We start from the raw sequence: 27,955 nt of genomic DNA, 5'->3' as shown, positions 1-27,955 counted from the left end.
AAATGGCCTCCTTGACTCCGCCCTCAAACCAGCGTTCCTCCCTGTCCAGGATGTTACATCCTCATCCTTGAAAGAGTGTCCACTGGCCTGTAGGTGTGAATAGGCTGCAGAGTCCTGTCCTGACGAGGTGGCTCTTCTGTGTTGTGCCGTCCTCTTAGCCAGAGGGTGTTTGGTTTCCTTCATTTCTGTCACACAATGCTGTATGGGACGTTTCTCGCGGTTAGTATCATGGTTGCTAGGCAACCTGAACAGCGCGACGATGGCTAGACCGTCCCATTTCACAAGCCTCTCACTTCCGCACTTCTCGTACTTATAGTACGCACCGTACGTAGTAAGCGTAGTGCGCATACTTCAAGCGCGCGACACAGCCACAGGCGTTCAGGTGGGGGGTCCGAAACACACACCCAGCCCTGCCCCCTGATTTCAATCCCACCTGCAACAACAAAGAAAATACGTGTGTGCTTGAGAGAGAGAGAATTGGCGGCAGGGGTGAGGAATTTCTTTTGTCTGTGGACCTGAGAGGGAGGAGGGGGAGAGTGGGGGGGATTTACCGAGTTTAAGATGAAAAAAACTTTTTATATGTTTCAAACAGCTGCAGAGACACCAATCAATCAGTCAAATAACGGCAATTAACGATGAGGAGGGCTAACAGCTGTTTACTCTGTGTGTGTGTTGGAATCACTTTATTCTGCTCCAACAGTTTGAACTCTTTAGTTCTTGGTGTTTTTCTTGCTGCGAGCACAACCACGTTACTCGGGCCGGATGTTTTAATTTGAAAGTCAGCCGGTCTGTTCGGAGGAGGAGTTTGAGGGGAGCTAAGGAGGTCCGAGGAGGTCCGGGGGGTCTTCAGACTGTGAGGATTTGCAGCATGTTTCAGCTTCAGCTCGCGCTGCTGCTCGGTAAGTTAAATAAAGTTGAACTTTTCCAATTTCAAACTTTCCTTAAACACGTCAGGGTTTGATTTCAAACATCCAGAGTTGTATCTTCGTGTTTCTTTGTTGAAAATTACAAAATGCTGCTGCTTCCTCTCAGCCGCTCGTTTCATTCATGATGAAATAATCTAACATGAAAATAAGTGTTAGACACTTCGGGAAACTTTCAGAATAAAATGGGCTCGGAGGGCTTTTGTAATGAGTTCTAGTGGAATAATCTTTAGGAATTTGTCCACATGTTTGATGTGTAAAAGAATTCAGAAGCTGATGATCATGAAACTCAAAGCAAACGCACACATTTTGTCAATGTGTGATAAATAAAGTTTAGTTGAAATCTGTGCAGTTTGTTTGTAACATGTGACTTTAAACATGTTTGGTCCTCTCAGAGATCAGCTTAGTGATGATCAGTAATCTGCAGATAGTCACTCGTGAAGGTTTGACTCACTGATTTTTCTCTCCTCATGATGTCCTCCAGAATACAAGCCCAGGAGAAGCAGCTCTGAGTTTAGTTTCCAATCAGCTGCGCTTTGTCTCTTTAATCAATAAATGTGGGCGGGGCTTCGTTAATCCTGCGCTCAGATTTTTACCATTAAAGCTTTTTCTCTCAGGTCTGCAGGTGTTTACCTGTGCTCAGGAGGGTGGGGCCGCGGACGACATCAGCCAACCCGAGCTCAGTGATGTGTGCACTGAAGGCAGCTGTTACCCAGCAACAGGAGACCTTCTGATTGGCCGAGCCCATCAGTTGTCATCCACCTCCACCTGTGGAATGAACCGACCCGAACCATTCTGTATCGTCAGCCACCTGCAGGTAAATTTAATGGTTAACAAGATCATGACTGAAGGTCTCAGAGAGAAAAGTCCAGAGAGACCCAAGAAGAACACAACTGGGCACCAAACGTCTTATAAAAGGAGGTAAAGGCAACACAGGGGGCAGCTGTGGTTAAAGGGGCACATCGCCCAGCAGACTCCGCCCCCAGGCTCGGCCTCTCCGTGCGCCTCCATGCTGCATGCCGGAGTGTACCAGTCTATTTAGCTCAACAATCAGGAACTCATCACTGCTTAGTCTTTAGCTTCTTTCAGAAATACTGAAAGTACTGTAACTTAAAAACTGAGACAAGTCGTTGGTGACCTCTGACCTCTAATAAGATCCTATATGAAGGATTCAGGATGAATTTTCCATCGAAGTCCAAAGAATGGGACATTTATGCTATGAGTGCTCAGGTAGTCTTCATACATGGATGAAGTGTAAGCGATCACTTCAGATGTCTTTATCGGATTAAACGTTAGGTGGTCTAATTAGGTCTGAGTATCGCTAAGAGTTCAGTGCAGCGCTTTTATCAGGGGCGTTTCAGTACCGGAGACGCAAGCGACGTTACCGGAGAATCCAGTATCATCAGACAAACTCAGCCATCCGGTTTAAACGACCTTCAGCTCAGTCCCACTCCGTGTGTGTGTTACAGTCTGAAGTGTTTCCTGTGCAAAATGAGCTCCCTATAAGGAAACCATGAGCGCTGGCTGCAGACAGATGTTTGTCCAGATGTTCCTGTGGAGAAAACACAGCAAACTCAAAGGTCACGCTGTTTTCATCCAATCAAAAGTCAATAAACCACACAGGCTGATTGTAAACATCAGGTTTTAATGTTTGAGGCAAATGTGTGTGGACATGTGTCATCCGTAGCTAATAACAGCGTGTTCGCTCCGAGTCGCCTACATTCTTCCGTCATGTGACTTTGATTATACATCCTCTAATTCCTTCCTTTCATTCAGTCCTTCGTCCCAGATCCTCGCTCTGTGGTTGCTGCTTGAACATCAAAACTATAAAATGTATTGGTTGTTTTTATAATTCTGTCCAGAGGCAGCAGAGAAACAGGGACGCTTCAGTTCTCAGTCGGACTTGATGTGTCTGTTAGTGCTCCTCTATGTAAGAGCGGCGTGCAGCTTTTTGTCTTGAGTGGCTAGTAACACTGTTTCACTGTAAAAGCCCTCATCTGCCCCCCTTTGTAACCTCTGCACTGCATCGCTCGGGTTTGGTTTCCCCCCTGAGAGAAGCTGAAACACGTTGGGCTGTCCGGGAATCAAGCAACTTTCTGACATCTCTTAATGACTGAGACGTTCCCGGAAGGAAGTTTTCCAAAGTTTTGTCACTAACTCTAAAAACAAAACCAGTGAGAAGCTTGCATTATTTCAGGTGAAGTCAGACTTTTCTTATGTGGGAAGTTTGTGGTCAGAAAGTTTCCTCTTATCTGCAGTAACTTACGGCACTGAGGAATCCGAGGAATTCACCTCCTGTTAACCTTTTCCTCCCCCTCTGTCTCATAAACCAGGAGGAGAAGAAGTGCTTTGTGTGCGACTCGTCAGAGCCCTACAACGAGCTGGCCAATCGCACCGACAGCCATCGCATCGAGAACGTCGTCACTACGTTTGCCCCAAACAGACTGAAGACCTGGTGGCAGACTGAGAATGGTGAGGAAGAACATTCAGAGAGGCCAAAGGTCAGACGTGTCGTTACAGGTTTAAAGACTGAGAGCTGCAGACAGGTTTTCACTGTCAGAAGAAAAGATGTTTGTGGCTAGGCTGTGTTTTATCACCCTCTATCCTCCACTCCTCCATGATTACAGGTTCTCAGGTTGTGGGGCGGGTCCCTGCTGGAGGCCATGTAGTTATTCCCAGGGGTGGGGGATGTTCAGCTTTAAAAAGCCCCGCAGTGAGGAGGCAAACAGCCGACCTGCCATTTGTCCAGGTTCATCAAACAGATAGTTTAGTTTTACTGCAGAACAAACCTCTTACAGGTTCATACAACACATTGTGCTCTTCACCACAAACCCAGTGTGGTAAAGTAACGCTAGCCAGGCAGCTTCATGTCTTTGTTAATTTTCCATTACTCGCTGTATCTGTAAGTCTGCGTTGATTGGCTGATGGTAGGTGCTGTGAGCTTGTATTGTTGCCTCGGCCGAGCTCTGCTGCCCAGATGAACTCGCTGTTCCCGTGATGAATCAGAATCAGAATACTTTATTGATCCCTGGGGGAAATTATTTTTTGTTACAGTGCTCCATTTTAAACCAACAAGAGCGAGTGCGTCTGCGCCGCGGTGTTTTGTGCAGAACCAGGTACTCGCTGCAGTGTTTGAGCTGTGGACTCCTTTATGGTGTCATCCTCTGACAGTGGGCATGTTAACACAGATGATCTGCTGTTACCTTTGGTCGTCACTCTTTGGAGTCCTGTTGTCCAATATAAAGCACCTTGAGGCGACTGTTGTTGTGATTTGGCGCTATATAAATACAACTGAATTGAACTGTTGGTTCTTGGACACAGATTTAGTTCTTTTCTCAGGTCCGATCATGTTAATGTGCAGCGACTGCAGCGTGTTGTTGATTTCTGGGCTCTTTAACCGATGTGGCGCACAGAGTCTGATCTACAGAGTGTTGGTAACTGATGATCTGTTGTCTGTAGGTGTGGAGAACGTCACCATCCAGCTCAACCTAGAGGCTGAGTTTCACTTCACGCATCTCATCATGACCTTCAAGGTGAGTTCTACACATGCAGCAGGGGATTCTGGGTAGTTGACAGGTGATTCTGGTCTCTATTAATCTGAAGAACCAGGTGCACACAGTGATTGAGGAGTTGTTGTGTATTGAAAGGACATAGCAAGTACTCCATAATGGGAAGGGTTACGACCAGGGCTGGACTGGTCGGGCATTACACAATGCAACTGTCTTCTCCCATACCTTTGCTGTGTGCTCACGTAGCTTGTAGAAAAAGTTTAGTGTGGAAGAAAGTGGAGCTGAAAGTCTGAGAAAACAATAAAATAATGAATTAAAGTGAAATTACTAACATGTTAGCTGCTGCACCGTGAACAGCAGTACCAGTAACAGCCAGTAACCAGACCTCACAATCACAGGAGGCTACAGCTGCACCAGCTGAGGAGAAGTGAGGAAGAGGAGGTGAACATGGTAAGAAAACAGATGGAGGGAATCGGGAAGACAGAGATTCAAGGATTCAGGCTGCTTTGACCATGAGTCACTACAAACAGCTTAAGTGTAGACTTTAATTATTGTCACATGCTGCAGTGCAACTAAGGACAACAACACCTGCACCAACCTGATTATGTATCAATAATCTGAAATCAAACAGAATGAAATGTTTGCATATGACGCCTCTGGTAGAGGACTGAGCTTGAAGGATAAATCCTGCCCACAGCGCCAGAGGGGAAATCTAATTGGGCTTTTGTCAGTGATCATGGTGCATAAACCAGATTTGTGCAGTCCAGCCCGGGTCTTCACCACGCCATCATCCTCACCACACGATCCTCAGTTTGCCCACTTTTGTTTTTATTTCCTCAGACCTTTCGACCTGCTGCCATGGTGATTGAGCGGTCAGCTGACTTCGGGAAGACGTGGCAGGTTTACCGTTACTTTGCTTATGACTGCGAGTCGTCCTTCCCGTCCGTTTACCGGGGTCCAATGAGAAAGGTTGACGATGTCATCTGTGACTCGCGTTACTCTGACATTGAGCCATCCACTGAAGGAGAGGTACATCTGCTGCTCCTGCTTCTGTGAATAATACTAACATCAGTATTATTCACACTGCTGCGGGTAATGCTGTTTGTTTTGTTTCCTCAGGTGATTTTCAGAGTTTTGGATCCAGCATTCAGGATCGATGACCCCTACAGTCCCCGAATCCAGAGTACGTCTCCTTCTCTGCGTCACGGAGACTGAATAAGCGTAGGGGTGTTAACCAGTTATTGATGAATTTTACTGGTTCTTTGTTTAGACATGCTGAAAATCACCAACTTGAGGGTGAAGTTCACCAAACTCCACACACTTGGAGACAACCTTCTGGACTCTCGTATGGAGATCAAAGAGAAGTACTACTACGCCATCTATGACATGGTGGTCCGAGGAAACTGCTTCTGCTACGGACACGCCTCTGAGTGCGCCCCCGTCGAGGGAGCTGGGCAGATAACAGAGGGCATGGTGAGGACAATTACGGACTGTATTTATATGGCCACGTTGCTATGACGACAGCCATGCGCATTAGGAGGTACCCGATTGTAACAGGAAGCCCAGTTGGTCTGAGTGGGTGCTAATGGGAAAGTGGCTCCAGGGAGCGTCACGCAGATACCTGCCAATTAGTGTCTGTAACATCCAATCAAATCAGGGACTCTAATTAGCTGAGGTGAGGCCTAGCAGACACCTAGCAGCTACGTCCACCTGTGAGTCAAAGAGGCCACGCCCCTAGTAATCAACACTTTAAGCTTAAAGCAGTTTAAACATGTGAGCAAACAGCATATCAAGTTGTAAACATGTTGACTTCTGCTGTGAAATTCAACATGGCAGTCTGTGGGGACCGAAGTGTAGGCTTTGTGCTTTGGCGTCGTTGTTCTTTCATAAGCAGCTGAGCCGGTGGTGAAAGTAAACCATCACCAGCGTAGAAAAATATAAAATCACACAGACACTGGAAGAAACGGTGCAACAGGCAACTGACTACATGTACAAAAAACCCCAAACCCAGCTTATGACCAGTAATGTAAGCGAACGCTGATTGATTATTTGTGACTGTGTTTCAGGTTCATGGTCACTGCTTATGTAACCACAACACTAAAGGTCTGAACTGTGAACAGTGCCAGGACTTCTACCACGACCTCCCCTGGAGACCCGCAGAGGGACGCAACACCAACGCCTGCAAGAGTGAGTCTGCACCGGTCCATACTGGGCAGGGCCCATAATCACTACTGGGAGTAGTTTAACTGTCCCCCTTCTTCTTCTGTGGTGTCCTCAGAGTGTAACTGTAACCAGCACTCGGACTCGTGTCACTTTGACGGGGCAGTCTTTGCGGCTTCGGGAAACGTGAGCGGAGGAGTTTGTGACGACTGTGAGCACAACACAGCTGGAAACAACTGTGAGCAGTGCAAACCGTTTTACTACCAGCATCCAGAGAGTGACATCAGAGACACCAACATCTGCCAGCGTGAGTTCATGGCCACTTTGACTCTTTTTTTTTAGTGTCAGAGTTTGTAAACCGTTATTTTACTGGTGCCAGGCTAAAAGTTAAAAGCATCTACCCAAAACTTCCATCGAGGTTGTTTTTTATGGCTCTTTTGATCATCTTCTTTGTTCTTTGAGGACTTTTTGTCCTCAATCTTTGCTTTCACATCAACAAAGAATTGTTGGCTGTTTTCTGAGGAAGTTCACGTTTCATGATGACACAGGCAGACGCGGATAGGAGGTTGTTTTGTCAACAGGAAGTAGATTAAAGGCTGGATCTCAGACTAAACATGGAGGTGGGTTTTTGATGTGACACATGAAGGTTTGTGGTTTCCCTCAGGCTCAGACCTGCCCTCCTCACAGAGGATCAGTTCAACTTAGCTCGCACATCCCTCTCTGAGGGCTGAATAAGCAGCACCTTCTGTTATTACTGCCACTGCATTTCTTTAAAGTAGCAAAGGATTGTGGGTGATGTGACTTCAACGTTGTAGAGAGTTAAAATGTGCTCCAGAGATCAAAGATGGAGGCGGGAGTTTAATTTCCAGGATAGAAACGAATCTTATTTTGGGTCAAAGTCAGAAACGTTCACGGTTTTTATGATGATGTCATTCCACGGCACTTATATGTCCATCATTTAATTTATTGAATTATAAAATGCTTCAACATATCAGAGAGGTGCCTGCGTCTGGGCTGGTGGTGGCGCTGTAGAGAAGCTCACAGTGTGTGAATCATGTCCTCACCTGTCTGTGGATCCGTGTCAGTCTCACACCTAAACACGCCCTGTTGGCAAAATTGCTCCTGTGGTTCTGGTTAAGCTGGCTAAACGTCCTGTTTCTGCAGCCTGTGACTGCGACCCCGTGGGCTCTCTGAACGGAGGACTCTGTGACGGCACGACGGACTTCCGAGGCGGGCTGATCGCCGGTCAGTGCCGCTGTAAAGCCAACGTGGAGGGAGAACGCTGCGAGCGCTGCAAGCCGGCGCATTTCGGGCTGAGCGATGAGCCTGAAGGCTGCAAAGGTACAAAACGTAACGAAACACCTGCAGGACCAGCTGATACCAGATTACTCCCACACAGACACCTCACGCTGTAAAGCACCTCGAGGGGGCGTGGCTGGGACTTAACATTGTTGTTATGAATGAAGCTGCGTTGCCTTGGTGATGTACTTTTGTGTGTTACTGTGTTGGACAGCGTGTACCTGCAGTCCTCTGGGAACTCTACCTGGAGGAAACCCCTGTGACAGAGAAACAGGAAGTTGTTTCTGCAAACGTCTGGTGACCGGGCGAGACTGTGACCAGTGTGTGGTGAGAAACCCATTCAGACCATTCATTCTGGTTAGACTGGAGTCAGACCAGCAGCAGAAGGAACATTCGTGTCGTCTCACACCTCACTCTCAGCTCCCGTCTCTGTAAGGCTGCGCTGTTTTCTGATTGGCTGGTTTTCACGAGTTGAATCTGTTGCAGGGGCAAACGGGATCTCTTCTAAAGAAAGATCCCGTTCACACTGCAGTGAGTGCGACAGGATGAAGAAGGACCAGTTCATATTAAACAAAGCTCCCAGTATGTCATACAGAGCTGCTCCAGTCCAGTTAGAGGATAACCAGTTCACACCAGCAACAAAAGTCTTTAAAGGCGGCTGGCTTTGGGAGGGACGTTTAATGCTGCAGAGCCTTTGTTGTGGAGCCACATTCATGCTCTCCATGAAGTCATCGGGTTAATGTTTGCTTTTGGCTCTCTGCTGTTAGTCAGCCTGAGCTTTGAGCTCTCAGACATTTACCCCGACGTAAACAGAAGACACATGTCAGGACGTGAGGCGCGCGCGCACACACACACACACACACACACACTCTGTAAGATCAGTCTTGTTTAATGAGATTTATGCAAAACACACTATACATCACATTAGTGCAGAGAGATGACTGTAAACAGTGTGTGTGTCCAGCCTGAACACTGGGGTCTCAGTAACGACATGGACGGCTGCAGACCATGTGAGTGCGACCTCGGAGGCGCCATCAACAATCAGTGAGTTAGGTATCATGTCACATTTGCTCCGTCGGGAGTTGAACCAACAATTTTATTTTGTTGTGATGTTTGTATTTCCTGTCTGCGTGCAGGTGTGATCACGTGACCGGTCAGTGCATCTGCAGAGATCACATGTTCAGCCGCCGCTGCGATCAGGTGGAGTCTGGATTCTACTTCATTGCTCTGGATCACTACACCTACGAGGCTGAGGATGCAAAGTTTGGACCTGTGAGTGTCCTTTCAGTGTCTGACCTTACTCTGGGTTACAGGGCGGCTGTTACAGGTGGACCTGCAGTCTGTGAGGATTAGTTTCTCCTCCTGCTGGCTCGCACATTTCATCTCCATGTCAGTTCAGCAGGATTATGTGAGGTGTTGAGGGTATTCATCAGCTTTGTGTCTGCATCTCATCTCTTTAGGGAGTGACGGTGGTCCAGAGGCCACACCCTCAGGACCGTAGTCCCACTTGGACAGGCATCGGGCTAGCCAACGTACCAGAGGGGGCCTTCTTGGAGTTCACTGTAGACAACGTCCCTCACTCAATGGAATATGACATCCTGATCCGCTACGAACCGCAGGTGTGAGTCTGCCATTGAACGTGTGCGTCGTCATGTCCCGAATCAGTGGGAGAATTTTGGCACTTATCTCGTTGTTGTAGCCTTTGTTGACCCGTGTACCTGCCTCATCTGTTAGCCTGAAAAAGAAGATAAACGTGCACGCGCCTGCTTATTTATGTGCATAGAGGTAACATCTCTGTGTGTCTGTCGGCTCTGCAGCTGCCGGACGTGTGGGAGGAGGTTCTGATGACGGTGATGAGACCCGGACCGATCCAGCCGGACAGCCGCTGCATCAACACGGTGCCCGACGACGACAACCAGATGATCTCGCTTCACCCAAGTTCACGGTCAGGAGAGAAGTTTCTAAATCATGACAAGTTTTCGACAAGAACCCGGTCGAAGTGTGAAATATAAGAGCACCGACTAGTTCCTGCAAGCCTTATCCCTTCTTCACCCAGCTGATCTCAGCCCATCATCCTGTCACGCTGACCCTCTGCGTGGCCTTTGTCTATCTGCTTATCTCGCCTTGCTGGGGTTTCAGTATCTAACCCGATCTCTCCCTACAGGTACGTGGTTCTTCCCAGACCGGTTTGTTTTGAATCAGGTCTGAACTACACCATCCGCCTCAGCCTGCCACTGTACGCTACCTTTGGGGATGTCCAGGTTCCATATACGCTGATCGACTCGGTGAGCGTGCTTAGATCTTCTACTTCAGGAAGTAGAGCGTGAAGTCAGTCAGTTTCTTCAGTGCAGACCAAAACCACATTCAGCCAGCCTGGTTACAGAAAGTGAAACATGCTCATTCCTGACCTGGTTATTTGGGATTTTTCTCAGATCGTGCTGATGCCTCACTGTAAGAACTTGGAGATATTCACAGGCTCAGAGGGCGGGGACTCGGGCGGGAATGTCGCCTGGGAGACTTTCCAGCGTTATCGGTGCTTGGAGAACAGCCAGAGTGTCGTCAAGACGCCGATAACTGACATCTGCAGAAACTTCATCTTCAGCATCTCCGCCATGTTGCACCAGGGAGCTAAAGGTAGCACAGCTTAGCACTGTGATTTCACTTTAATAACCTCGCTTCCTGGCTGGAGTTTAAAAGAAAAGGGCTGCTTGTGAGACACTCAGGGCTTAGAGCTCAGGGCAGTGTCTGTATTTATGGTGACTTTGGAGGGGTTGGGGTTTCCTCACGGAAACAAACCTCCCGGAAGAATCAGAGAGAGTCAGAAAGAGAAGGGGAAAATATTTCTGCTGTCCAACTCTGGACAGGAAGGACTCCAGGAAGGAGGAACCAGAATCAGATTCAGAGAACCTTCCAAACATTGAAGTTTAAAATCTGAAACAAAAACCTCTTCCTCATTCCAACGCCAACCTTTGATCCCTCACATCTTTATCCCCTTCCCCTCCTCCCCCGCTTCACGTTAATCTCTGTCACTCATCCTCTCACCATCGCCTTAGGCTTCACTTCCTCGACAGGACCCGGCAGGTTCCTCCTCCGCATTCCTTGCGGTCATAAATCTATTGTCACTGATGCTTTAGCGTCTTCTCGTTATTCTGACGTGTCTCCTTGTCTGATGCCATTTCCCAGAATGCCAGTGTGACCCTCAGGGCTCGCTCAGCACCGTGTGCGACCCCCACGGCGGGCAGTGTGAGTGCCGCCCCAACGTGGTCGGCAGGAACTGTGACAGGTGTTCTCCGTCCACGTTTCAGTTTGGACCCAACGGCTGCCGAGGTCAAAACCACCTCCATCTATAATCAATGAAAAATCTGTTTACAGTCAGCGCTGAAGCTTTACTGACGCTGACCTCTGTGTGACCTCGTCGTGCGTGTCTTTCAGCGTGTGGGTGCGACCCTCAGGGTTCTCTCAGTGTGTTCTGCGATCAGTTGACCGGACAGTGTTCCTGCGTTCCGGGTGCGTACGGTCGGCAGTGCGACCGCTGTCTGCCGGGTCGCTGGGGTTTCCCCGCCTGCCGCCCCTGCTTCTGTAACGGTCACGCCGATGTCTGCGACCCCGACAGTGGCCACTGCATCGATTGCAGGGACCACACGACGGGACGCGCCTGCGACAGGTAACTTACCCACCGTCCGTCAGCCAATCGCCATTGGGTTTATTTAGCAGGATGATGCCATCGGTGCTCTTGTCTTTCAGATGTCTGGATGGTTACTATGGTGACCCAGCCCTGGGGTCAGGTGACCACTGTCGTCCCTGCATGTGTCCCGACGGCCCCGGCAGCCCGCGGCAGTTTGCAGGAAGTTGTTACCGCAGCGATGACTCTCAGCAGGTCACCTGTGTCTGCAACACAGGATACAAAGGTGAAAACTTTATTTACACAGACGCTGACACAGAGGTAAGACCTCATCACAGATATTTAGATGCAGACGCTTGGTTGGTCGCAGCGTCAGTCCAGCTGCCATGTTGGTCTGGTTGAGGCGGGGATTCTGGTGCGCATCTGTTAAAATCATTGAAAAGCATGCCAACACAACAGCTGTTTCAGTCTACTGACGACAGCATCGGCAGTATTTCTGATACTTTATCATCAGTGTAAAATTCAATTCAATTCAATTTTATTTATATAGCGCCAAATCACAACAAAAGTCGCCTCAAGGCGCTTCATAGATACAGAGAAAAACCCTACAATCATATGACCCCCTATGAGCAGCACTTTGGCGACAGTGGGAAGGAAAAACTCCCTTTTAACAGGAAGAAACCTCCGGCAGAACCAGGCTCAGGGAGGGGCGGGGCCATCTGCTGTGATTGGTTGGGGTGAGAGAAGGAAGACAGGATAAAGACATGCTGTGGAAGAGAGACAGAGGTTAATAACAGATATGATTCAATGCAGAGAGGTCTGTTAACACATAGTGAGTGAGAAAGGTGACTGGAAAGGAAAAACTCAATGCATCATGGGAATCCCCCGGCAGCCTACATCTATTGCAGCATAACTAAGGGAGGATTCAGGGTCACCTGGTCCAGCTCTAACTATATGCTTTAGCAAAAATGAAAGTTTGAAGCCTAATCTTGAAAGTAGAGATAGTGTCTGTCTCCTGAATCCAAACTGGAAGCTGGTTCCACAGAAGAGGGGCCTGAAAACTGAAGGCTCTGCCTCCCATTCTACTTTTAAATACTCTAGGAACAACAAGTAGGCCTGCAGAGCGAGAGCGAAGTGCTCTAATAGGGTGATATGGTACTACAAGGTCATTAAGATAAGATGGGGCCTGATTATTTAAGACCTTGTATGTGAGGTGCAGGATTTTGAATTCTGGATTTAACAGGAAGCCAAAACAGGAGAAATCTGCTCTCTCTTTCTAGTCCCTGTCAGGACTCTTGCTGCAGCATTTTGGATCAGCTGAAGGCTTTTCAGGGAGTTTTTTGGACATCCTGATAATAATGAATTACAGTCGTCCAGCCTGGAAGTAATAAATGCATGAACTAGTTTTTCAGCGTCACTCTGAGACAGAATATTTCTAACTTTAGAGATGTTGCACAAATGGAAGAACACAGTCTTACATATTTGTTTAATATGTGCGTTGAAGGACATGTCCTGGTCAAAAATGACTCCAAGGTTCCTCACAGCGTTACTGGAGGCCAAGGTAATGCCATCCAGAGGAAGAATCTGGTTAGATACCATATTTCTAAGCTTTTCAGGGCCGAGTACAATAACCTCAGTTTGATCTGAATGAAGAAGCAGAAAGTTAGCGGCCATCCAGGTCTTTATGTCTTTAAGACATTCCTGCAGTTTAACTCATTGGTGTGTGTTATCTGGCTTCATGGACAGATAGAGCTGGGTGTCATCTGCATAGCAGTGTAAATGTATGCTATGTCTTCTAATGATGCTGCCTAAGGGAAGCATGTATAATGTAAACAGAATTGGTCCTAGCACTGAACCCTGTGGAACTCCATAATTAACCTCAGTGTGTGAAGAGGACTCTCCATTTACATGCACAAACTGGAGTCTATTAGATAGATATGATACAAACCACTGCAGCGCAGTACCTGTAATACCTACAGCATGTTCTAATCGCTCTAATAGGATATTATGGTCGACAGTATCGAACGCTACACTGAGGTCTAGCAGGACAAGCACAGAGATGAGTCCACTGTCAGAGGCCATAAGAAGATCATTTGTAACCTTCACTAAAGCTGTTTCTGTGCTGTGCTGAGCTCTGAAACCTGACTGAAACTCTTCAAATAAACCTCTGCAGATGATCTGTTAGCTGTTTGACAACTACTCTTTCAAGGATGTTTGATATGAAAGGAAGGTTGGAGATTGGCCTATAATTAGCTAAGACTGCTGGGTCTAGAAATGCTTTTTGAGTAAAGGTTTAACTACAGCCAGCTTGAAGGCCTGTGGTACATAGCCGATTATTAGAGATAGGTTGGTCATATTTAAGATCGAAGAATTAATTAATGGCAGGACTTCTTTGAGCAGTTTTGTAGGAATGCTACAGTATCCAGAGTCGTACGTAGTGAGGAGGTGAAATTATTAACAAGATAATCGACCTCTGTTGGGGTAGCGTTCAGATAGCTGCTCTGCTCTGTGTTGGTACAGGGCATTGGAGATGATAACAGTGGGTGGATTATATTCTTAAACTTAGTTACAGCACTTTCAGAAAGACATCTACTTTGATAAAGTCTACTCTCCACCGCTGTGTAATCAATTATTGTAAATGTAAATGTTATCAGGAAATGATCAGACAGGAGAGGGTTTTCAGGAAACACTGTTAAATGTTCAGGTTCGATGCCATATGTTAAAACAAGATCTAGAGTGTGATTAAAGTGGTGGGTGGGCTGGGGTGGACAATGTTAAGCATCAGGCTTTCAAATGAATTAAAAGTCTGTCTTGGTCTTTCATTAATTAATAGGCTGGTGTGAAAAATTGCTGCCACACCTCCCCCTCGGCCTGTGCTTCAAGATTTCTGGTAGTTAGAATGACTCGGGGGTGTTGATTCATTTAAACTAACATAATCATCCTGCTGCAACCAGGTTTCTGTAAGGCAGAGTAAATCAATTTGTTGATCAATTATTAAGTCATGTACTAACAGAGACTTGGAGGAGAGAGACCTAATATTTAATAATCCACATTTCACTGTTTTACTCTTTGGTTCAGATGTGGATACTGTATTGTTCTTTCTTTGTAATTGTTTATGTTTAAGTTGTTTGTTGCTGGTTTTTAGTTTGTTTTTTGTCTGTTTGGAAGCTGACACAGTCTCTATGGAGATGGGTTTTTGGGGGGGTAGCAGGAGGAGAGAAGCTGCAGAGAGGGGTGTAAGACTGCAACTCTGCTGGTCCCAACCCCCGGCGGGTGCGTCGCCGAGTGGGGAAAAACGGTTAGACACATGAACGGCTTGGTGGTGTACCTGGGGCTTCTGTTTAGGACTATGTTCCTCCTCACAGTCACCCAGCCACCCTCTTTCCCCAGCTGCTTGGGGTCTGCCGGGGAACAGCTAGCGGGGCCTACGCTATCTTCGGCTGCACCAGCTACAGGGGCCTGGCTAGCTACGGGTGAATGAAGGGTGCGAAGCCGAGTCTCCAATTCAGTAATCCTGGCCTCCAGAGCTGCAAATATGCTACATTTGTTACAGATATCATTACTGCTAAAGGAGGCCGAGGAGTAACTATTTTAAATGGTAAATGGTCTGTATTTGTATAGCGCTTTACATATCCAGTCATCCACCCATTCACACACTGGTGATGGCAGCTACATTGTAGCCACAGCCACCCTGGGGCGCACTGACAGAGGCGAGGCTGCCGGACACTGGTGCCACCGGGCCCTCTGACCACCACCAGTAGGCAACGGGTGAAGTGTCTTGCCCAAGGACACAACGACCGAGACTGTCCAAGCCGGGGCTCGAACCGGCAACCTTCTGATTACAAGACGAGCTGCCAACTCTTGAACCACGATCGCCCCCATTAATACCACATATATGTTATTGAAAGCACAGTACATATTTTAGCACAAACATGTCTTAACAGCCGGGGTTCCCTTAAATAAGCATGAATCTTTGGCTGCTGATTGGCTGTTAAGTTTAAAACTGTATTTAAACAAAGTCAAACCTGAGGATGAAGCTCGATGTGAGGCATGTTGTTGGTTCAGGTTATGTGATGATGTCACACCTGAGGAACGATCACCTGTTGGTCATAAATGGTGTCTAGCTCTCACCTGGGGTGGCTGTAGCTGAGGAGCAGGTCACCTGGTCTCACTCAGAGTTTGGTGGTTCGATCGCTGGCTGCTCCAGCCTGCCTCCCAAATATCCGTGGGCTAACCCCAAGTTGCTCTGCGATGCGTCCAGCATGAATTGGTGTGTGATTGTTATGCTCCCTGTCTTTATAAGAACCATTTGCTTGTCCTCTGCAGGAACTCGCTGTGACGAGTGCTCGCCTGCTTACTATGGAAACCCTGAGGAGGCGGGTGGGCAGTGTCAGCCGTGTCAGTGCAACAACAACATTGATATGCTGGACCCCGAATCGTGCGATGCCCGGACCGGTGAGTGTCTGCGCTGCCTGTACCACAGCGAGGGTGCCGCCTGCGAGAGCTGCACGCTGGGTTACTATGGCAATGCCCTACTCCAGGACTGCAGGAGTAAGTATGCTGGGGTTACCATGGTAACCACATTCACAGAATCAGGCGAACGATCGTCGCTGAACCTTGACGGTTGTGTACCCGCAGAGTGCGTTTGTAACCGGCTTGGCAGCGTTCCCTCCAGCTGCCCGTCCTCTGACTGTCACTGTGACCGCAGCAGTGGTCAGTGTCACTGTCTACCCAATGTGGTCGGCCAGCATTGCGACCGCTGCGCACCTGACACCTGGAATATGGCGACGGGCACCGGTTGTCAGACCTGCGACTGCGACCCCAAACACTCATACGGGACATCCTGCAATGAGGTGAGCAGCCCCTGGCGATTAACGGACCGAAAGTCCTCGAGGTGAAAACAAATGTTGTATTTCATTAAAGGTTTGTTGTGTGAGCTTTATAACCGCAGATCTGATGGAATTGTACTTCTGTGCTCCGTCAGACCACACGTCTGACTGTAGTTTATTTGTTCACAGATCAGCGGTCAGTGTTCCTGTCACACCGGCTTCGGAGGAAGAATGTGCAGCGAGTGTAAAGAACTGTTCTGGGGAGACCCTGAGATCAAATGTCACGGTAGGCTCGCCATGCCATGTGCTCGTGAGACGGCGTGATAGATGTGATGGTGTAATAAAAAATAAAGCGGACTCTTTTGAGTTGTCAGTGAAGCTCTGAGACCTGGAACAGAGTCCCGATCTGTCAGGCCCCAGGTCAGAATCCGGTTCAGAGTTTCGGTGCAGAGTCTGGGACTTGTTTCTGACTGAGATCAAACTGCAGACGCTTTTATTGTGGGATCCTTTCAGCTCCCAGCATCCTCGGCTGCTGCAGCTCAAATTAAACCCAGATGTTTTGAGGCCCAGCTTCCACAGAGATGGGACCGGTCTGTCCGTCTCAGCCTCCAGAAGTCCACAAAGACGCTTTGTTCAGTAAAGCTGAAGGTCAGGAGGAGGAGGTCTTACAGAAACAAGGAGAAGAGAGGAAGAAAAGCAGAACTGAGACAGCAGCCTGGAGGAACACAATCAGTCCCTTTGTTTGTTTTTTTTATCAGTTCACATGAGAGAGTAGCGCCCTCTGCTGGAGATGAATTAAACAGCAGTGTAGACACTGTGTTTCCTTCAGGTTCTTGAACTCGTCTCCTGTCAGAGCCTTCGGACAGAGCTCCACATCACTCATCCAGACTAACCCTAAACCCTGTGACTCTCTGGCCTTTGAGGGCTTGCCTGGTCAGAGTGAATCAAATTTAAAAAAACAAACATTAGCCTTAATTTGTTGTTCCTGCAGCAGAATAAAGCTTCAGATGTTTGATTGGAGCCAAATGCTAAACACATGTTCTTAATGTGCAAACAGGAAGTCACTGAAACTGTGTTGGAGTCAAGTGTGTTTTTGTACTTGAGTGCGTCTCCTGTAGTCTGCCCTGCAGACTCTCATTGGTTATTGTTCTTGTCTCCTCAGCCTGTGACTGTGACCCTCGTGGGATCTCCGAGCAGCAGTGCAACAAAGTCAGCGGTCACTGCATGTGCGTGGAGGGTGTGTCCGGGCCGCGCTGCGACACTTGCGCTCGCGGATTCTCAGGAACTTTCCCCAACTGCAGCCGCTGTCACCAGTGCTTCGCCGAGTGGGACAACATCATTGGCCAGCTGACCAATCAGACACACCGCCTGGTCAACAAGGTAAACGCCCTCAAAGCTAGCGGCGTCAACGGGCCGTACAGGAAGTCCATTGAAAGCATGGAGAGGAGCGTTGCCGACATCCAGACCATCCTAGATGGGAATCCGGCATCACAACCGCTAACGGAGATCCAGGAGCTGCTGCAGGAGGCCAGGTGGGATTGCATTTATTCTGATTAATCTGTTTCTCTCAGACTCGATCACCAAAAAGGTCAGGAACACCTTCTCTAAGTGCAGTCTGACAAATTTACACCAGAAAAACAGATACGCTGTTCGAGTGTCTGTCGACCACTCTGATGATCTCTGACCGTGCTGATGAGACCTGAACATCAGCAGAGGTGATACAAGTACAGACAATCTGTACTTAAGTAGAAGTTCAAATACTACTGTTAAAAAATACTGCAGTAAAAGGTGAAGTACTGTTTACCCTCCTTACTGTTGTCTGTTTTCATGATTTCAGACATCGCAGCTGGAATTCAATCAGTTTTCTTCTCTGACGTGAGCTAATAATCAGCTATGTGCCACAGGCCTTCAAGCTGGCTGCAGTTAAACCTTTACTCAAAAAGCATCTCTAGACCCAGCAGTCTTAGCTAATTATAGGCCAATCTCCAACCTTCATATCAAACATTCTTGAAAGAGTAGTTGTCAAACAGCTAACAGATCATCTGCAGAGGTTTATTTGAAGAGTTTCAGTCAGGTTTCAGAGCTCATCACAGAAACAGCTTTAGTGAAGGTTACAAATGATCTTGTCTCACTTATATTTCCTCTGTATAACTGAGACATGGTTAAGGGCAGGTGAGTCCAGCGCTTTCACAGATCTCTTACCGGAGGACAGCTGCTTTTTAAACTCTCCTCGAATATCAGGCAGAGGACGACTAGCGGTTGATTTTAAGAAGCAGTATAAATGTAAACCACGGTCCTCATCAACATCACCTAGTAGCTTTGAACTGAGTGTGTTTGAGCTAGGTCGCTCTCACACAGTGCTCTGTGTCGTGGTTTACAGACCCCCAAATACAATCAAGACTTCTTAAACGACTTTTCTGATCTGTTGGCTGAAATTATGCCAAAATATGATCGTGTCTTTATTGGTGGGGACTTATTCACGTGTGCTGCCCCGACAAGCCAATGGCAAAGGACTTTTTAAATCTTATTGACTCTTGATCTTGTGCAACCTGTGTCTGTGCCTACACAAAAATATGGGCACACGTTGGGTCTGGTTTTAACTCAGGATTTACCTGTCTCTAACCTAGAGGTTTGGGACATGGTCGCATCGTAAGCCTGTCGTGTTTGAGGTTTCCCTTGTACCAAAGTTAATCCTCCTCCTGTTGTTGCTCGGTGCTGTCGTATTTTGAACCCTTCCTCTGGTTTTACTCAGTCTGCCAAACCGTTTTAGATTCAGTGGCCCCCTTTAAGCTTAGGCAAGTTAAAGCCAAATCTGAACCCTGGCTGAATGAAGTGTAGGAGAGCTGAACGTAAATGGGAGGAGGATAAACTTCAGGTGTCGTACCAAATATTACATAATTACTGGAATTCGTATCAGAAACATTTTGCTGCTATTATTCAGGCAAACTGCCGTAAGCCTCATTCTTTATTTAAGACTATTGACAGGGTCCTTCATGCTCCACAGACGGTTGGTGTCGAGTCCTCTCAGGAAATTTGTGAAAACTTCCTGCACTTCTTTATTGATAAAGTGCTATCTGCGCAGACTTCCCGGTCCGTTCTCGACCCTTCTGTCCTTAGCTCTGCTGTCTTTGACAGGTTTGAGCCCGTTTCTCACCTGAAGCCCTAAATTACTTCTCAGTAGACCCTTTGCTCAGGTGTCTTGATGAAATAAGGGCCTGCATGGCTTTGAACTTTGTACATTTTAATGAGCAGAAAACAGAAGTGATGAGGCCACTACTATAGATCTTGGTTCGCTGGCACAGTCTGTTAAACCAGTCATCACTAATCTGGGAGTTAAAATGGAGGCAGATCTTAAACTTGAAAGCCAGCTCAGAGCTGTTGTAAGATATAACTTTTTTCATTTGAGGCAATTAGCTAAAGTAAGGCCCATCTTATCGAAACGGCTTTGTGAGACAGTAGTCCACGCCTTTGTTACATCTAGGCTGGATTATTGTAACACACTTTATTGTGGGGTTAGCGATGCATCCATTAGGCGTCTGCAGGTTGTGCAAAATGCTGCAGCACGTCTTTTGACTGGGACAAAAACGTCTGTGCACATTACCCCCATTTTAATTTCACTCCACTGGCTACCTGTACATTTTAGGACTGTTTTTAAATCCCCCCCACCTGTTGGGTAACAGGCATCTCTGAAAACATTAGAGCAGTTATGCAAATATGTGATGTCTTGATGAACCGAGCAGGTATTTGAAGTTCACACAGAAACATTCTCACACGAAAATATCTTAAAAGTTTATTTTGTGACCCAGAAAGAGTAATATTTCAAACTCCGCCACGCTGTGTTCCTCCGCCACTGCCTGGTTTGAGTTTTGGACAAAATGCATTCTGGGATATTGCATTTCGTCATTTCGAGCTGATTGGAGACCAGAACAGCCAATCAGATTTTTTTGCACAAATATAACGGTGTAGAGAAAGAGTTGAGCAGAAATGTTGAGAGCGCGAGCAACACATTGCGAACAAGTGCAAACGCAAAAACTGAGCGAGAGGGGCTGTTGTGTGTGTGTGTGTGTGTGTGTGTGTGTGTGTGGATAACAGCAAACACTGAAATACAGTTTTTGCACGCAGCAATGAATTTTGTTCACTCAAATTTAGCTTTTCTTCGCTCAAAATAAATTTCTCCTCAAAATGCAACACTTGCACCTGCAAACTTTTTTTACGTGCGCTCAGAATAGCGGCACAAAAATAACGCCATATGCATGAAGTGTGATTTTTATCGTGGTGAAAGCAAAACTAAGACGATGTTTACGTGAAGCGTAATTTGGATCTTCTTTTGCTGCTGGTTGGGTCAATATTGTTCGGAGAGAGATCAAACCTGCAGCTTCTGAATCGAGCGCAAAAAGGGCGTGAACACAAAGCGCGGACCCGCCAAAACATCAGAATCGGCCAGCTGTCGGCTTTCAGCCTGACCGTGTCCGTGCCGTCGGGTGAGAAAGCCGACAGCTCGCTGATTCTGATGCGTCGACGGGTCCGAGCTTTGTGTCTGTTCTCATTTACTGTTTTAGCTGTTTGGTGGTTGTTGAAATTTTGTGAGGTTTAATTCGAGATTCTGGCGTTTTGAGCAAAATTAATTAATATTTAAAAATTGATTCAGGATTTTAATGAATCGATATCACGTTATCCAAGCCAGAATCGATTTTAATCGAATAATCCACCCCTAGTGGAAGCCTATCCTTTTCCAGATTAAAAGTGAAATAATCTAGAATATTGTGTCAATTAAATTAGGTTAATATTTCAAAATATAACAAAACCTTTTTTACAAGCCAGTAAAAATATACATGGGCCATTAGGTCATAAGAACTCTTAATTTGGGCGAATCCTCACCACCTCTCATTTAAACTACATATGTGCTCTCAATCTCATCTCCTTAAAGCTTGGGTTCTCTAAGTGTGGCCTGCGGGTCGTTAGTGGCCCGTTCAAACATTGTTTTTGGCCTGTGGACTTTGAGAACTCCTGCCAGCAGAGGGTGAGAGTCTGCTGAGCTGGTAAAGGCGTGTGGCGATCTCCGGTTAGCACTTCATCAGAGTGTTTTGGTGTTTTATGAGGAATCATTAATCTTAGTGGTCCAAAGATCCAAAGGCCGTTTGCTGAGAACACTTTTGTTGCAAGAACTCTGAGCACTAAAGCAGCTCATGCTAACCTCGGACCCGTGTTTGTCCCTCAGTGACCTGATGGGAGCCCTGAGCCACACATTGAACCTTACTGAACAGACTCTGGTCCAGGTGGAGGACTTGGACTCTGCTGCAGGAACTAAACTGGACACTGTGATGTCAGAGGCACAGAAACTGGAGGGGACAGTCCAGGAGCTCCTGGACCAGGTCGAGTTCATCAAGAACTCCGACATCAGAGGTAAAGGGTTAAAGGTCACAGGGAAACTAGGTGGGCCAAGGAGTACTAAAATAGGTAGTACAGGGATTTCAGAATTTAAATAAAGTTGCCTTCAGCTGATTTTGACTTTCGGTGTGTTGCTAGGTGCAACAGACAGCATCACTAAGTACTTCCTGCAGTCCCAGGAGGCCGAGGCCCGAGCTAACGCCTCCACCATCGACAGCGGCAGCCCGGTCGAAGCCTCTGCTGCTCTACGGCAGCTCACAGAAGACAAACTGAACCAGACCCGAGAGAAGTTCATGAAGAGACAGTCTGAGCATGCTCAAAAACTGGATGACCTGGCAGGAGAACTGCAGAGTCTGGACCTAGCAGAGCTCAGCAGCAAGGTGGGAGAGCGGCACAGGTCAGGTTGACAGAGTTTGGTGTATTACAAACACAAACGTTTGTTAGTTTCAGTATAAACGCATGAACACTGAGTGTTGTCTGTCCTGGTTCTGCCAGACCTGTGGCAGTCCATCTTTGGGTCAAGACGCATGCGGGTCTTCTTCCTGCGGTGGTCTGGGCTGCGTGAATCCCGAGGGCAGGGCCAGGTGTGGAGGAGAAGGCTGTAGTGGTGCGGTAGCAACGGCCAACAGTGTCCTGAGGAAGGCTCGGGACTCTGAACAGGAAATTGTCCATGCCATGGAGGAAGTGGAGAAGCTGTCTAAGATGGTGGGTGTGAGCCCTGCTGCTCCGTGTTCACTCCAGGTGAACTGTGCTGGGTTTTCTCACCTGAGTTTTGTCCTCAGGTGTCAGAAGCAAAGCTACAGGCGGACAAGGCCAGGCTGAGTGCTCAGAACGTCCTGATGAAGACCAACAGGACCAAACAGAAAGTTGACCAGAGCAACGAGGAGCTGCGCAGCCTCATCAGACACATCAGAGACTTCCTCACCCGTATGTGTCACTTCCTGTTTGGTTCAAATGCCTCCGTAGTTACGGTTACATCAGTTTTCCCTGAGACAATCAGGAGAGATCATTGGAAGGAAGTGAAACTGATTCATTGACATAAAGACTTCAGTTAAGGTATTTAGCGATTAGGTTCTAACGACCCATTGAAGCAGAGTTGCATGCAAGCTGTGACAGGGACCCCGTAGAGTCTAGACATCGGTGGTGGAGATGAAGATGGAGGCTTGGATGGAGCCTGAGCAACATGGGAGAGGGTTAGGGGGGTGGGTTGCACAAAGGTGCACTGAGACTGAAAGTAGAGTCCAGGCTGATTAGACTGCAGATGATTGGACTAGAGCGGTAACATTGTGTCACTGTGAGAAAGTGATGTAATCGTAGATGAACCACCAAACAGCTGGACAGCAAACAGATGTGTGACTACAGATCTTCCTTATTGAACTTAACTATAAGCTTCTTTTTATGAACGCCATGTCTGATGGTGACCATTATAAGATAAGATAAGATAACCTTTATTAGTCCCACACGTGGGAAATTTGTTTTGTCACAGCAGGAAGTGGACAGTGCAAAAGTTATGAGGCAAAAATTAGAACACAATAAGAATAAATACAGTACACAACTGTACAGAATAGAATAAAATAAAATACTATATACAGTAGAATAAAATAAAATAAATATACAATAAGATAAAAATAGAATACAAATACAAATTATTATGCTCCCCGCCCTCTTCTCCTGAATGGAACGCGTTTTTATTTCAGGAAAAACTAAATCAGTCAGACTCTGTTTTTCCTGAATCATTATTAAGCTGCTTTCTTTTCAAAAGCAAATTCACATTTCATGTGGAACAAACAGCCCTCTTACATAATATTAGCAGGCTTCTTACAGCCTGCTCAACCGTCACATGACATTACGGGAAAAAAATCAATCCAGGTTATAGCCGACACCTGGATCCAAAGCTGCTTCCAGTGCTTAATACAACCAAAACTCCCTAACTGATGGAAAAGAAAATCAATGTTGAGTTTTGTTCTTGTATTTCTGCAGGTCTCATAGATCCTGTTTAACAAACATGAACTCAGAAGCTCTCTGTCTGTCTGTGCAGCAGCATTAAAGGATCCTAGATCATGTAGTGTACATGAAATCATCAGAAACTAAACCATCTACTCTTGTGTGTCTGGGACACTCTCAGAGGCCGACGCGCTCACAGACTCGTTCCTTCGTGTCATCTGCTGCGTACGGCACATTAAAGAAACCGCTAACGAGCTGAAATTATTTCTGAAAACTGGTTTCTGATAACTTGACAAGCTTTCAGACACGGTTGGATAGACTGAGAATAATTTCGGGTATTTATTTTCATTGATCGGAGATTAAAAGTTCTTTTTAAAGAGGCTGGCTGCAGATAAACTGACTGCATTTGTGGCACTTCAGAGGACGCTGCAGATCTTGAGAGCATTGAACTTGTGGCAAACGAGGTTCTGGACATGCAGATGCCAACCACGCCGGCTCAGCTGCAGAACCTGACCGACGAGATCCGGCAGAAAGTGGGAGAACTGGGACATGTGGAAAACATCCTGCAGGAAAGTGCCGACGACATCCAGAGGGCCGACAAGCTGCTGGACGAGGCTCGCCGAGCCAGGTGAGATTTACCTGTCCATCAGTAATGTTTGCCTGGTTTGCTTCAGCTTCAGGGGATGATATCTTACAAGTTCTCCAGACGGAAATCTGTCTTTCTTTCAGAAGGGATGAATGCTGTTGCAGCTCAACAGGATGCTTTTGGTAGCCAGTAATAAGCTTCTGTCTGATATCTGAATTCATTCGTTCATAGTTTGTCTTCCTGGCACCGACCCAGCCTTTAAGTATACTCCACAAACTGATCCTGTTCTTGAATATCTTACCCATTTTGCTCTCTTCTGTGACAACTTGGATCTTCTTCCAGACCTCTGCAAATCAGTTGCATATCGGAAAAACTCGTGCTTGCGTACACTTGTTTCAAATTATTGTCTTGAAATATGCTGTTATTTTCTGTTTGTTTTTGGTAGTGTTTGCATGTAACCCATTCGTGTCTGTGATGAGTGAATGGATGAACCTTCTGCCCACAGCTGTACGCATTTCTCTGCTCACACACAGCTACATTTGCTTTCCTTCCTTTAACCAGCGGCTTCTGAGATGAAGAATCTCTTCTGTGTCAATGCCCTGAGTGGACACGTGTAAGAGTGGCCGAGCTGGGTTCAAGCCAGGAGACCCTGTGAGGCAGCGGTGCTAACCACTGAGCTACTTCACTGTGGCCAGTTTGGATTCAGGAGACAGACACTATCTCAAGATTAGGCTTAAAACTTTCCTTTTTGCTAAAGCATATAGTTAGGGCTGGACCAGGTGACCCTGAATCCTCCCTTAGTTATGCTGCAATAGACTTAGGCTGCCGGGGGATTCCCATGATGCATTGAGTTTTTCCTTTCCAGTCACCTTTCTCACTCACTATGTATTAACAGACCTCTCTGCATTGAATCATATCTGTTATTAACCTCTGTCTCTCTTCCACAGCATGTCTTTATCCTGTCTTCCTTCTCTCACCCCACCAATCACAGCAGATGGCCGCCCCTCCCTGAGCCTGGTTCTACTGGAGGTTTCTTCCTGTTAAAAGGGAGTTTTTCCTTCCCACTGTTGCCAAGTGCTGCTCATAGGGGGTCATATGATTGTTGGGTTTTTCTCTGTATCTATGAAGCGCCTTCAGGCGACTTTTGTGATTTGGCGCTATATAAATAAAATTGAATTGAATTGGCTGCATTTAGCTACGTGCAGTGAATTAAAGCGACCCTGCCTACCTTCCTGTGCTGTTGGTCATGATCAGAGAGCTCCGGCTGCCTTTTTGTCAGAGTTTCTCAAAGTTTTAACAGCTGGTACAATGAATTAATGATTAATAAATATTGATAGCAGCACAGTTTGTCTTATCAATACTGCAGTATTTACTAACAGGTCAAATTTATTGATTAAAAGACCTGAACGTAGGGATGGGAATGGAGGAGAACTGGTTCCCAGTAGTCCAATTCCTTGTTCCTATCGATCACGCTTATCGGGTCTTGCAACCTCGCTACAATCAGCTGATTTCCGTTTGTGTGTCAGAGGAAAATAGTAGTGCCGTCTCCAGTGGGGACATGACTTTTATTTTTATGGCATTAAAGGATGAGAGCACGATGGTACAGTGGAGACTGCTCCAGGACAGAAACAGCTCCATTATGATGCTAACAGACTTCGGCTCTTTGCACAGACAGCATGCTAACTCTAAGCTAGCCAAGAACCCAGAATGATGCTAAAGCTGAGTGTGTGCAGACCTCAGCACCCAGAGCCTGGACTTCAACAGGGAACAAACTGTTGAGCAGTCAGGCTGCAGCCTCTGTCTGTTCATGCTTCTACAGTAGAATCACCATGACGACCGCTGTGTTCATACCTGAACACTAAGAGAAAGATGATGTGTGTCCTCATGAGGACAGGCTTTGTGTCTGTGTGGGGCTGAAGCCTCAGGTTTATAGTGTTAAATGATGAGTTTCAGTTTATTTTACGGAGAAACTTGAAAATAATGTAACAAATTTCTTTCTCCTGGGTGTAACTAAGTAACGTACTGCATTACTTTAAAGAAAAGTGTTCTGTGTAATATGTGCAATAATTACTTTGTTGAGTAACAGCGCTGATCACAACAAACACCTCCAACATGCACAAACATGTGACCCCGCAGCAGGGGCGATCGTGGCTCAAGAGTTGGGAGTTCGTCTTCTAATTGGAAGGTTGCCGGTTCGAGCCCCGGCTTGGACAGTCTCGGTCGTTGTGTCCTTGGGCAAGACACTTCACCCGTTGCCTACTGGTGGTGGTCAGAGGGCCCGGTGGCGCCAGTGTCCGGCAGCCTCGCCTCTGTCAGTGCGCCCCAGGGTGGCTGGCTACAATGTAGCTGCCATCACCGATGTGTGAATGTGTGTGTGAATGGGCGAATGAATGTTGTGTAAAGCGCTTTGGTGTCCTTAGGGACTAGTAAAGCACTATACAAATGCAGGCAGTGTATGTGACCACAGATCACAGTGAATGTCCATGAGTGTAATGTCTTTGAGATGGTGGAGCCAATGAAAATCAATAGGAATCTTATCTATTCGATTCCTAATCGAATAGATAAGTGATTTTGATAATGGAACTGGAATCACTAAATTCAGATTCCCTGGCCTACCTGAAAGTTTCACCTGTCCACTGAACCTGATCAGCTGTCTTCCTGCATTCCTCAGCGAGGAGGCGCGTGATGTCAGAGACTCTGTGGAGAAAGTGAAGCGAGCACTGGAAGAAGCTCAGAGAGCTCAGACGGCTGCCAGCAGTGCTATCCAGCAGGCCACGGCCAACATCCACAACACCAGCCACCTGTTGTCCTCGGTGAGTCTCACGGTTACTGCCTGTTGACTCTGCACACGGCTATTTCCTATCAGAAACATGCAGGTAACATGTCAAATGCCCGTGTTGTGTTCAGGTGGAGTCGGAGACGGCAGATGCTGAGTTAAAGCTTTCAAATGCCACCCAGAGGCTGCAGAAGCTCGAACAGGATGTGACACTGCTGAAGGAGAAAGCTGTGAACGTTACTCTTAGTGCCAAACTGACCAATCAGGAATCAGTGAGCGTCAGAAGCACGGCAGAGGAGCTGAAGAAGGTGAGCTCACCTGTGTGATCATTAGAGGCTTTCAGGTTGGTCTGTTTCCTTTGTAACATTAGGTGTTTGTGTTAGGAGCTGGACGGCGAGCTGAAGGAGAAGTATGCCACCGTGGAGCAGCTTATTGGTCAGAAGACGGGAGGCATGGTTGACGCCAAGAAGAGGGCACAGTCACTTCAGCAGGAAGCCAAAGAGCTGCTGCTGCAGGCCAGTGACAAGCTGCAGCTGCTGAAAGGTGACACCACACTGTACAGAAAATGTTTCAAGCTGAGCAGGCGGGACATCCCTTCATGTATGCTCTTCCCATTTCAGATTTGGAGAAGTCTTATGAAGACAACGAGCGCGCTCTGGAGCAGAAGGCAGAGCAGCTGGTGGAGCTGGAGGCAGCAGTGAAGGGGCTGCTGCAGGAGATCAGCCACAAGGTGACCGTCTACAGCACCTGTGTGTTTTAGGATCGAAGGTGACCGAACGTCTCGAAGACAAGAACTGCTCCACTTGTATTTTCTTCTATAGTTTTTACTTCCATGTTTAATCCTCGTGTTAATCTCAATAAAAAGATCAAATCAGACTCAGTTTGCTACTCATTTATTTCGACAGGTAATTTTACCTGA

The 27,955-nt window shown here is 47.0% G+C and overlaps 1 protein-coding gene across 1 annotated transcript; it reads left to right on the top strand.

Annotated features, from left to right (window-relative positions):
- Positions 1 to 624: 624 nt before the first annotated feature.
- LOC146666997 (laminin subunit beta-1-like) lies at positions 625 to 27,912 on the top strand. Its single transcript, XM_085415151.1, has 33 exons — positions 625 to 899; positions 1,541 to 1,740; positions 3,257 to 3,395; positions 4,383 to 4,456; positions 5,273 to 5,461; positions 5,552 to 5,615; positions 5,703 to 5,905; positions 6,499 to 6,619; positions 6,711 to 6,899; positions 7,757 to 7,933; positions 8,106 to 8,218; positions 8,856 to 8,935; positions 9,028 to 9,163; positions 9,352 to 9,510; positions 9,709 to 9,836; positions 10,056 to 10,176; positions 10,324 to 10,525; positions 11,075 to 11,218; positions 11,324 to 11,555; positions 11,636 to 11,799; positions 15,840 to 16,064; positions 16,152 to 16,366; positions 16,532 to 16,628; positions 17,505 to 17,874; positions 21,561 to 21,745; positions 21,869 to 22,110; positions 22,226 to 22,435; positions 22,513 to 22,657; positions 24,095 to 24,302; positions 26,932 to 27,073; positions 27,168 to 27,344; positions 27,420 to 27,579; positions 27,657 to 27,912. The coding sequence occupies exons 1-33, from the start codon at positions 869 to 871 to the stop codon at positions 27,794 to 27,796; spliced, it is 5,382 nt and encodes a 1,793-aa protein (XP_085271277.1). The 5' UTR covers positions 625 to 868; the 3' UTR covers positions 27,797 to 27,912.
- Positions 27,913 to 27,955: the final 43 nt, after the last annotated feature.

Source organism: Rhamphochromis longiceps, linkage group LG7 (genome assembly GCF_057381845.1).
Source record: "Rhamphochromis longiceps isolate RC_006_pf linkage group LG7, R_longiceps_female_GT1.1, whole genome shotgun sequence".
Taxonomy (NCBI): domain Eukaryota; kingdom Metazoa; phylum Chordata; class Actinopteri; order Cichliformes; family Cichlidae; genus Rhamphochromis; species Rhamphochromis longiceps.
Note: the sequence above shows the minus strand (reverse complement) of the source record. Positions and strands in the feature narration are given on the sequence as shown.